General features: G+C 47.9%; 1 protein-coding gene across 1 annotated transcript; it reads left to right on the forward strand.

Annotated features, from left to right (window-relative positions):
- The first annotated feature begins 10,037 nt into the window (after positions 1-10,037).
- Positions 10,038-10,546, forward strand: Iqcf3 (IQ motif containing F3). Its single transcript, XM_075967546.1, has 2 exons — positions 10,038-10,106; positions 10,148-10,546. Exons 1-2 carry the CDS (start codon positions 10,038-10,040, stop codon positions 10,544-10,546), a joined length of 468 nt encoding a protein of 155 aa, XP_075823661.1.
- Positions 10,547-12,126: the final 1,580 nt, after the last annotated feature.

Consider the following 12,126-nt stretch of genomic DNA (forward strand, 5'->3'; position numbering starts at 1 on the left):
TCTCTCTTCCTGTACCTCTCTATCTGGGCCCTCCAAAATCTCTATGGCTAATTCTGATCAGTTAGTCATGGACCCCACCTCCTAATTCAAGGTTTAACTTTATTAACAATCTCAGAGCGTGTGCGTGCAATCAAATATCCTGCAACAACCCAGCTGTCACAGTGTTCTCTTGGCGTGAAGAGACACTATGACCACAGTAACCCTTATAAAAGAAAGCATTTAATTGGGGTTTGCTTACAATCTCAGAGGTTTAGTCTATTTTCATCATGGTGCTGGAAAACTAGCTCAGAGTTCTACAAATGGATCTGCAGGCAAGAGAGAGCGAGGGCGAGAGAGAGAGAGAGAGAGAGAGAGAGAGAGAGAGAGAGAGAGAGAGAGAGACAGAGAGAGAGACAGAGAGAGAGACAGAGAGAGAGACAGAGAGAGAGACAGAGACTCAGGGCTTGGAATGGGGATTTTGAAACCTCAAAGCCAACAAGACCACAGCTCCTAATCCTTCTGTAGTGTCACCACTGTTGACCAAGCATTCAAATCTATGAGCCTCTAGCAACCATTCTTGTTCAGATCGCCGTACAACCCAATTCTGATTGCAGGAGTCTGATGAAGATGAGAAAAAGGAAACACCAAAAGAAAAAGAAGAGAAGGAAAAGCAGCTGCAGGTAGGTGAGAAAACTGGAGACTCTGACCCCGTGATCCCACCAGTCCCTAACCTTAGAAGAGCCTGCTCCGGCTCCGCTGGACTGGCTCGGCATTGCTCTGTCCCCGAAATCCCCTCCCTGAGTAAACAGAGCACAGAGCACGAGGAAGGTGAGGCCCAGGATGGCGAGAAATGGGAAGGTGGGCAAAGGTTGGCATGAGCCCCAGAGGCCAAGGAGTGACTTGAAAGGTAGAAGTAGACATAACAGAAGCAAGGTGAGGGCACCCTGGATGGCGAGGACACTGTGACACACTGGTGAGCAGCTTCCTGGACTCAGGACTACGTTGCAGGACATAAACTCAAAGTTTCTCCCCTGTAAGGACCCTTTGCTTCCTATACCCCTGTAGAAGAAAACTCTCAGTCCCTGGCTAAAATTTGTTTCAGAGTCTCACTTCAAAGAAAACATGAACATCCAAACTCCAAAACAACAACAAACACGACCAGAATGCCTGACCCTGGATCCAAATGATGAGCGCAGGCTCTGACCACCCCCTCCCTCTACACAGTCATGAATAACAAAAGAACATATCATTTCAACAGTATCTATTACACCTTGAAAAAGAACATGATGTTGTGGAATCCCTGAAAGATAGAAGGCAAATGTGACAAGACAGAAAATAGGTCTAAGCTGTCAATTATATATTTTTAAAATAAGTTTAATATAATTGGGACATAATTGGGACAGTGAAGAGAGCCCACACAGGCCATCCAAGTTCAGAAGCAGCGAGTCCAGGGGCTGCTTACGTTTGGGCTACCAAGGGCTGTTTGGACTCTTCCTCCAAGAGGAGCAAGTGACTTGTCTGTCTCCAAGAGGACTGAGGCTGGCTCAAGGAGGCATAGCAGGGTCTGGTGTCACACCTTTACCAGGACACTGACACCACGTTCCCAACAGCTTACCCATCCCACAGAAAGAGACAATCCAGAGGTGAGAAAGGAAGCCAAGAGAATGGAAGGAGGGGACAGCTCACAGTCCCCAGGGGATTGCCCACAGTTGACAAGAGGATTTGCCAGAGGAGCTTTAGAAAAACCAGATTGGGGCCGGGGAAATGGCACAGAGGTCAAAAACACTGGTGGCTCTTTTAGAGGACCCGGGGTTCAGTTCCCAGCACCCACGTGGCAGCTCACAACTGTCTGTTAACTCTAGTTCCGGGGGATCCAACACCCTCACATAGACATACATGCAGGCAAAACACTGATATACATAGATAAAGAAATCTTAAAAAAAAAAAAAAGATCAAAGTCCACCGATTGACAAGTTGTATGCAGGGGAGGGTGCGTGGCTCTAGCAGTCAGGATCCAAGACCTGTGTTTAGGCTGACTATCCAAGCAAAATGGTTATGTGCATATTAGAACCATAACTTGTACACTGAGTGATCTACTCTGCCCTTTGACTCTGATTATAGAAGAAGCAAACCCAAGACAAGAAAACTAAAGCTACAAAGGCAGATGGAGCCATACTTCAGGGGAAAAAGACAGTGAAATTGAAACTTCCACTCCAACCAAAAGTAGGTGGTATAGGGCCCCAATGTTAGGGATGACCCCTGATCTTAATCCATATCATTCAGGTCGATGAATACCTTGTTTGTGGTCAGCTTTGTATGTGGCCCATACCATAAGAGAGTCATGGAATTGATGCTCTAAGCATGGTACATTTGAGAGTAAAAGGTCTGAGTGAAGCCATTACCCCGAAGAGCTTATCAGAAACCAAGACTGTCCCTGCTAACTGGGACAGATACACTCTCCAGCGCTGCCATGAGCAGGGCTTGCTTACCCTTGACTGTCTCATCCAGTTACCTTATTGGCCTCAGAGACAAGGATGACTTTTGTTGCTCTTTTTCTCTTTGCTCTTTAGGCTTTTGGGGGGTGCCCACCACCCAGCTCCCAAATAAATCACATACGCAGTCTGTTCTTTCTTATGAATGTCCAGCCACAGCTTGCCTTGTTTCTAGCTACCTTTTGCCTCTGGGCTTTTACCTTTATCTGTTTCTGTATACTTTACTTCTTACTTCCTGGCTTGCTCTGTGGCTGGATGGATCACCCCTGGTGTCCTCCTCTCCTTGTTCTCTTGCTCTCCCTTTTTACCCAGAGTTCTCCTCCCATTCCCACTCTCTGCCTCCCAGCCTCACCTATCCTTTCACCTCTCTCAGGTGTTTTAGACAGGCAAAGAATCACAGCGTCACAGTTCATAAACAAAGGTAACACATCTGAAAATAATTTTCTACAACAGGTGACTGAGGCAGAAAGATTGATGTGTGGGGGAGAAATCCCAGAGAGCGGGGGTAGGACTTGTGAAGCTGGGGGATGGCATGTGTTTGTGAATGAATAGCCAAATGGAGAAACGCATGTCCAAAATTATGCAAGAGTATGGAACGTGCGTGCACGTGCGTGTTTGTGCGTGGTGTGTGTGTGTGTGTGTGTGTGTGTGTGTGTGTGTGTAAGATGTAGAAAGTGAACAAAGTAGAAGTGAAAAATAGAAGAGAAAGAGCCAGACCACACAGAGGAGGGAAATTGTCGTGGATAAGGCAACAGGAAAGCTCACATTTGCAGGTGGGAGGTCTGAAGGAAGAGGGCAAGGGACCCTGGTGGCTATCAGATCCAAGACAGATCTGTAAAACATAGGGCTGTTGTCCTAAACTGACCAGCCCAGTTCCATGGAAAGCCAGAAGAGTGTCAAGAGCAGATGTACCCATTCTATAAATGGTGACATTGAGATTCAAGGTGATGCATGCACAACCACTAGTAAATATGACAGAGGTAACCCAAGTCCCCCTGGTTTCCCATCCTGAGACTAAACTACCTGAGGACTATTTCCTGAGTATCTTTTCTTTTTCATGCAACCACTTCTCTTCCAAATAGCTGCCTGCTGACGTCGAGCTGGCAAGCATAAAGATCCAGGCCTGGTGGCGTGGCATGTTGGTGCGCAGGACTCTGCTACTTGCTGCCCTCAGTGCTTGGACCATTCAGTGCTGGTGGAGGGAGACAATGGCCAGGCTGCTAGACAGGAAGTTACAGAAGGTGATGGTCACCAGCCTGAGGCAGGCACAGGCAGCTGTGAAGCTGCAGTCCTGGATGCGGATGTGGCTGGTCCGGAAGCGTTACCTCCATTTGCTCAACACTGTCCAAAAACTGCGAGACTCCAGGAATCCCTACGTTTGTAAAGGTCTTAAGACGATCCAAGGCTCCTATGAGCTCATAGGAAACGAGCTAAAACTTCAGGTTGACATCTTTCTTGAATCACAGATTTGTCGGATTTCAGACTGCATTCCTTTCCCAATAAAGAACTGACCAAGGTTGCTCCTAATAGCTGTCTCTGGCTTTCTGTAAAACAGGTTGCCGGATGTCTCAGGAAAATGACTGTGACTCAAAGCACAAATGAGCTCTGGAGAACCCAGAGAGAATGTCTGCTGGTGTGGGATAATTGTCTATATTCTCTCAATCATGTTTTAAATAAATGCTGATTGGCCAGGCAAGAAGTATAGGCCGGTCAACCAGACAGGAAGTAGAGGTGGGGCGATGAGAACAGGAGAATGCTGGAAAGGAGGAAGCCCATTCCTTCGCACTCCTGCCCAGATCACCAAAGAAGCAGGATGTGACCTGCTCCTCTGAGAAAGGTACAGAGCCATGTGGCTAACATAGATCAGAACAATGGGTTAATATAAGCTACAAGAGCTAATGAAAGACCCCCGGTGTGGGGAGACTCTCACTCAAGTCTTGGGATAACATGACCCCCCCACCCCCAGTAACTCACCAGAGACCGTCCTTGCTACAATCACACAAGGTTTATTTGACAGGACAGGAACCAGTGCACTGGGGCCAAGACTCATAACCCACACAGGGGAGGAGTTCGACCTCGAGTAACTGGGAGAAGGGGTTTTTAAGGGAAGAAACCACAACCCAGTAATCCAAAGGGCGTAGGGAGGGCGTCATTGAAAATTCTGAAAATACCAGTGATAATCACAAGGGAGTAACTCCCTGTTTCTCAAGATTATTCTCAAGATTGTAATCTAACTTTATCTTCAGCTAGTTCCTGAAACAGAGTCACTGAACCTAGATTTTTGGCTCTATTTTTACTGCTAGAGGAGTCTGGATTTATCCAGGTCTTTCACTAATAAGTAGCCTGAGCTAATAGGCCAATGAGTTATAACCTAATGTAGACTCTGTGTGATTTTCTTTGGGGGCTTGCCGGCTGTGGGATACCGGGTGGGACAGAAACCCCAACAAGCAGGCCCCTCATGTTACAGTCTTGACTCCCCAGCAGCAGAGAGTGTGAGAGCCTCAAACTGCATGATCAAGATCTAGGACTGAATAGCAATGCCTGCTGGTTGGAATATTTGGTGTTGTAGGGTTCAGGTGTTGCATGAGCAACTCCAGAGACCCTGCCCCACTGATGTCCATTAAATGACGTCCTTCAAGTTATGCGACATGGAAGAAGAGCTCATCCTCCAACATTTTCTGGGTTTAACTCTTCCCCAGAGTCCATGTGACCTTGTTTGGTCTGACCTGGTCTTTATCTTCTTGGTGCCTTTCCTGTGACACTGGACAGGAGGGAACTTCGATTTCAGTGACATTAGGGTAAGACTCAGGAAAAGAACCTAAGTGTTATAGGCAAAAGTATTATGGGTAGGGGAAGGTGGATTCAATTGGAGCTAAAGAAAGCCAGCACAGACAGAGGATGCTGGCTTGCCCATCATGAAAGAGTCAGGCCTTTCAATGAGTTGCTGATATGGACTAGAGCCTAGAAATTTCCTATGGATCATGGGTATGGTGCTATTATTCATTTTTTTGTTTTGTTTTTTAATTTTTTGAATCAGGTACTGTATTAAGCAGGGTTCTCTAGAGGAACAGAGCTGGTAGGATGAATCTATGTATACAGAAAGGGAATGAGCAATGCCTTGAAAGGAGGAGATACAATCAGAGGTGGCAACAGGGACAAATGGTAATGCTGGCTTGACATCAGCCTGGAAAAGTATCTGACCCTTTCAAAGAGGTTTCTACAGTGATCAGGGCACCATTCTCTTATACAGTGGCTTCTCTTCGAAAAATTCCCATCCAAAAAATATATATATATTCAGACACAGGATGGAACTGCCTGTTTTAAGGATTCAGCTGGGAAACAAAGGTATCACAGATACAAGAGGACCAGTTGGGGTGACAGCAACAAACAAGGAGGCATAGAAATGAGCTGAGGCTCTCCATCCAGACTCTCCTCAGCCCCGCCCACTTGATGGTTCGGGTGTGGAGTACCTCCCACAGTTCCAGATCATCTGACGCCTTCTCCTGATCTCCACAGGTACCAGACACACATGCGGTATACATATATGTACGCAGAAAACATACACAAACACAAAAAGAGATCTTTAACAAAACGAAACCTGGGAGGGCAGGCGACTTGGTAGGCATTCTTGTGGGCAGACACCAAGAGGGCAACGGGAGAAGCTGCAGCGAAGCCCCGAGAAGTCAGAGGACCCAAGAATAGGGCAAGTCTGCTAGACTGAGACATGTGGGTTGCAGCCAGAGAGGTAGATGGTACCCAAACCTTCTGCGGTTTGCACCTTGCCAGCACATTCTCCAAGTGCCAGACACAGTGCTACAAGAGGTAGCATTTACTCTGCTGGGTTTCAGTCTTGAAATCCTTCAGCAAGTGTCCCCTCGATCTGTGGTAGTCTCCTGTTCCTCTCCTTAGGAATGGGGATGTTGGTCTGTGATACTGCAGGTTCAAAGTGAGAGAGTCAGCTCTCGCGGTTACCCCTGCAACTGTAGTGGAGGTGCTGCACCAGCCTGCTGAGCCAGAGCGCTGCCTTGAGGCAAGAAACTCAGAGAAGAGCATCAGAGAGAACGGCAGTATCTCCAGCAGACGTGTTCCAGCACATCCTTAATTTCTGTTATTAGGACCTTTTTCAAAAAACATTTGAAGATCAATTCAAGATGGCAGTGGTTGCTGGCAACCTGGGTCCTCTTCTGGAATGCTCAGGCCAGTGCACCGGTCCCACAGCCTGGAGAGGCTACTGCACGCCCTTCTTGGTGGAGGAGAGCATGGGGCCACAGTGCTGCCCAAGGCCCACAAGCACAATGGTACTGGGTGAGGTGGCAGGGTGGCCTTATCAAGAGCAGAGAGGTATCCAAGTGGCCTAGAGCACTTGAGGATCTTGTCACCAGATGCCCTCCCAAGCCACAAGATCTCCCTGACTCTGGGCACCAACAGAATATCTGAGAGGAATCCCATCGATAGTCCAGTATTTATGGTGTTTCAGAAAACAGAAACCTTGAACCAGACCAATGACTCATTGCAATAAGTATTTTTATGTAAACCTGTTTGGGAAAAAAAAAAACAATGTGACACACTGCAGTCCTCAGTGCCATTTAGAGGAATAAGTAAACGAGCAATCGAGATGTGGGAAAGATGGCCGAGAGGCGCAGCAATGCATGCTGGATGGTGACTGGGGAGCGTGTCATTGTGGAGTAGGGCCGGCAGGGTGGTGGCAGTAGCCCAAAGCTCTCGCAAGCTCTGCTCCAGAAGTTGCTACCCAGCTGCACGATTGTCATGACTCTGAGCAACAGCAGGATGTCCGAGATGGAGAACAGTTCATTTTCTGAATTGGGCCTTCTCGAAACACATGTATGGTTCACACTGCCACTGGAGGCCATGTTGGTGCCTCATGTTTCATGTTCCCACCAAAGGCCATAGGGATGTCAATGGTCTGTGCTGCCACCTGTGGGCCGTGCTGGGGGCGCGGGGCAGTGGAGATGATGACATGTCAATGTGAGTGACCTGCACTGCCGCCTGAGGCCAAGTTGACATCAGTGGTCTGGGCTTTCTTATTTCAAGAGGAAAGAACCAGGGCACAGTCACAATCAAATCAAAGCAAAACCAAGTTCAAATTGTGTAACTGACTCGATGTTCAATGTCTGGTATCCACTGACTATCTTATCGGCTCTTCCAAGGGGCTTTGTAGGTGGAGTTTTTTCATCAGCACCACTGGCTCCCCAAATAACACAGAGACTTATTAATTATAAATGCTTGGCCGATCGCTTGGGCTTATTACTAACTAGCTCTTACATCTCTCTGCCTAGCTATTGGTCAGATGGCTCTTCATTAAACCAACGAGAACAAAACATCCTCCCAGTGTACAAAAGGATTATTCCACAGCAGGGCCTAGGTCACTTCTCTGGCTCCACCCCCTGCAGCAAGCACAGCTTGTCATCTAGGCTCTGACTGGCTCTGCTTCACCACTGCCACTGTTCTTAGTGGTCGTCCCATGGTACTGGCATTTCCAAAATGCTGAGGTCTTCTGCTGCAGCTGGGCTGCACTTTCACCAATAGTCTCTCTGCATGGTGAAGCCCCAGCTTCTCGGCATGACTCCTTCAATCCTTCGACTGCGACCGAAGCTGCACCTTCACCAACGACCTATCCTTGCCTCTCACAGTGCCAAGTCTCAGCTTGTGATCCCTTCATGCCTTCAAAACCAGTCCCACCTGGGTGACTCTAACACTACTAGGTTCACTTGCCAGCATAAGTTACAACTCTGGCCGTCTCTGTAGCAGCTTCTCTGTGCTACAGAATCTTAATTCAAAATAACAAATGACCCTAATAGAACCTTTATACTACACAAGCCAGGCCTCCTTCATCCGCATTGCCCCCAACAGTCTTATCTTCCAAGCTTCCACAGAATAGCTCACTGAGCTCGCAACACTCAATGGCTCTTCTACCCAGAGTTCCAAAGTCCTTCCAAAGTCCTCCTAAAAACAACATAGTCAGGTATGTCACATCAGAACCCCACCCCTGGTACCAATTTCTATCTTCGCTAGGTTTACTATTGCTATGATAAAACACCATGATCAAAAACAAGTTGGGGAGAAAAAGTTTATTTGACTTACGGTTACACATCACTGCTCATCACTGAAGGAAGTCAGTATAGGAACTCAAACAGGGCAGGAACCTGGAGGCAAGAGCTGGTGCAGAGGTGCTGCTTACTGGCTTGTTCCCCCATGGGTTGCTTAATCTGCTTTCATATAGAACACAGGACCACCATCCCAGGAATGGCACCACCCACAGTGGGCTGGGCCACATCAATTTCAAAGAAAGTGGCCTACAGACTTGCCTATAGCCTGATCTGATGGAGGCATCTCAGGCCCCTCCTCTAACCTGTGGCCAGTTGACATAAAACCAAGCAATACAGGACCCAACAGGTAAGAGCACTTATTGTTCTTGCAGAAAACCGAGTCCCAGCACCCAGGTGTCTCACCACAGCAATGAGGAGATGAATAAAGCACTCTCTACACACATTCTGCATCCATTAAAAAAAAATGATTTCCTCCACCCCAAAGGAAAGGCAGAGAGTAGAAGGAGAATATCAGTCAGGGAGGTCAGAGACCCATGTGCCTTCTTGTCACAACATGAGCCACTGCCTTCAGTGATCAATGACAGAATGTGCCTGGTGTAGCCAAACCATAACTCATCTTTGGGATAGGACATACTCACACCCTAAAGACCCTAGTTCATTCCTGGCTAGAAACAGAAAGATATTTCTTCATCTAAAACCTGTGATACTGGAGAAGGCAACCTGGTTCCTGGGTCACAGTTGCCCTTATGACATCATGGGCATCACCCCCATCAGCTACCCTGAGCCTGCTGGAGTCGGATGAGCAGCAACCGAAGGGGGATGATCACCTGAGTCCCTTCTCTCTGCCATGGGCGCTCAATGTTGTGTAAGACTGTCGGATTCACTGACCTAGGGTTGGGGGATACTACTTGGCAGAAGGAACTCATGGGCTCCTCAAGGGACCCCTGGGAAAGACTGGGGAGCTGGGCTGCAGGGATTTTGCATGGGTGCTGGCTTTTACGTATGCCTCCCCATTTTGATTGCAGAAGTCTGAATCTGAAATCAGTCAGTTTGAGGAAGAGAGGAAACCTAAGGTGAGTGTGACCCAGGACCATAAATGAACCAGAACCCCCAAAACCCTGACCTCAGTATTTGTAGAAAGGAGGCACCATCTTCATTCCCATCCAGTCAGCTCAGGTTTTCTCTCTCTTGTCCCTTAAATCCCCTCTATTTTGCACACGGAGCAGTGGGAAGTGAGAAGGTAGATGGGTTGCTGTGGGCCCGCGTGATTGAGAGAGGTGGAAACGCGTTGAGAGAAGAACCTGGGAACTGTGCTATCTAGCGGGATTGTGTACTGGTTCAGAACTGAGATTCAGGCTCTAATCCTATGGCTCTTCTTTAGGAAGACCTCATAAGGTCTTCAGGGTCAGACAGTCTTTCCCCTGGGTCCCCTGTGAACACCACAGCATAAACATACCTCACTTTATAAAGGAGGCCACTGTGGCTCAGAAGGTGAGCCATGGCTGTAGATATGGCCACAGCCATGGACAAGACAGAGGTGGAGACAAAAACTCTATCCACCTCTCCTGTATCCCCATCCACTGAGCATCCTGTCCTTTGATTGGTTAGCGCCAACGTCCAAAACAACGCCAAGAAAAAAGGACCCAAGCAGCCAGTAAGATTCAGGCCTTGTGGCGCGGATTCCTGGTGAGGCAAACTCTGTTGACTGCTGCCCTCAATGCCTGGGTGATTCAGTGCTGGTGGAGGAACATCCTGCACAGGCAGCTTCTTAAACGGCGGCTGGTGCTGCTGAGGATATACGTCATTGAGGAAGAGGCGGCAGTCAGGCTCCAGGCCTGGGTTCGCATGTGGCAGTGCCGTCGTTATTTCAGTCAAATGTGCAACGCGCTCTGTGTGGTCCAGTCCCTCGAGAGCCACATTACCTTCCGGAACGATGACATCTTTCAGGTTCAATGTGAAGTTGTTTCCAAGCAGCCTGAGTTCCACATTGAAATCCTATCCCTCTAAAGGCCTGCAGCACAAAGAATTGGCTCCAGTGCCTCAATAAATACCTAACCTGGTTTGGTGAGTCTCAGTGATTGTCGTGCCATAGGGCACCCCCACCCCAAGGATTCAGACTACATCTCTTCCTCTCCTTAAGAGAAGACCTTCCCCATCCCCACAGAGCCTGGTACCTCCAAACCAAGAAATGAGGCTCAAGATGTCTGTATCCACGCAGAGCCAGGCATCCCACTACACAACCCTGGGACCATCCCTGTCTTTTGAAGTTGGAATAAAGGGACTAAGCTTCACGTTCCTAACGCAACATATGAGAAATGCGGTTTCTCTGCCTACTGCTGAGAACTTGGCATAATCATTATAAGCACCCCCTCATAGCACAGAAACAATACATTTACCACCCCAGCTCCAATTTTTTGTTGTTTTCTTGGCTCCTCTCTTCTAGGAGAAAGGTCAGAATATTTGGGCCTGTAAAGCAAGGTTGTTGCAATAGACTAAACATTAAGCCCAACATATTATCTGTCCCTTGCTGTTACACACTAGGCAAGTATCTTCTAAAATCTAATTAGAACTCCTGAGAGACAGACATAACAACTGCACTCTCGGCCACGCCATTCACGCTCTTGCCCCTCAGTATCCTCGACAGCTTTGGCCCCGTGATCTTCTCTCTCCATCTTTGAACGAGCCTCGCTCTATCCTGCTTCATCCCTACACCAGATGAGCGAAAAGGAAGGTCCTGTTAGATAGGAGGAAAGCATTTGTCAGTTCCTCGTAAAGCTAAACAGAAACCATATGTGGTAGTGCAATGCCAGTGTTTGCAAGGCTGCGTCAGGGAGTCCCAACGGGACTACATGGAGAAGCTTTATCAAAAAGTGGGGAGGGTAGGCTGGCGACATGGCTTAGTAGATAAAGGCACTTGCCTCCAAGCCTGAAGACCTGAGCTCAATTCCCAGAATCCACATGTCGGAAGAAGAGAACTGACTCCCATAGGTTGTCCTCTGAGAGGCAGACTGGAGGAAAAGGTAGAGGAAGGAATACAGAAGGGATAACTAATGGAAGCCTACTACTGAAGAAGCATCCTGAAATCTATACATACACATATACATATACACACACATATACATACATATAGATATATAAAGAGTTTAAATAGAATTACCCCATTCCAGGGCAAAAATGCCCCACCAAGACACAACAGGATAAAAAAAAAGCCCAACGCTAGCAATGGGTCACATCTTTTGAAGTTGTTGGCAATGAGTCACACGGGCCCCCAGATATCTCAGGATCTCACCAACGCTCTTGGTTACCTCCAGAACTGCCGGTAAGACGGGAGGAAAGCTACCACACCCTTGAGTCATAGAAGAAGGAACTATCAGGTTGCTACTCACAAGGAATCATCCCCCACACCGTCCAGCTTTCACGGAGCTGGAAGATGCTGCGCACACACCAGAGGACAGAAGGAACCACCATTCTCACATAGTCTCTGACCCTGTGAGCTACAACAATGACTGGCCCTTCCAGAGATGCCCGTCATGAGTGGGCAGCCACTTCCGTACTGAATTTAAGGCCCACTTCACAAGTTGAATCAC

Source organism: Microtus pennsylvanicus, chromosome 3 (assembly GCF_037038515.1).
Source record: "Microtus pennsylvanicus isolate mMicPen1 chromosome 3, mMicPen1.hap1, whole genome shotgun sequence".
In the NCBI taxonomy this organism is placed as follows: Eukaryota; Metazoa; Chordata; class Mammalia; order Rodentia; family Cricetidae; genus Microtus; species Microtus pennsylvanicus.

Excerpts from the sequence above, each read along its gene's own strand:
- Iqcf3 (XM_075967546.1), top strand. The coding sequence starts at position 10,038 with ATGGCTGTAGATATGGCCACAGCCATGGACAAGACAGAGGTGGAGACA. Across the intron at positions 10,107-10,147 it reads AAACTCTATCCACCTCTCCT|CGCCAACGTCCAAAACAACG; the intron begins GTATCCCCATCC and ends TTGATTGGTTAG.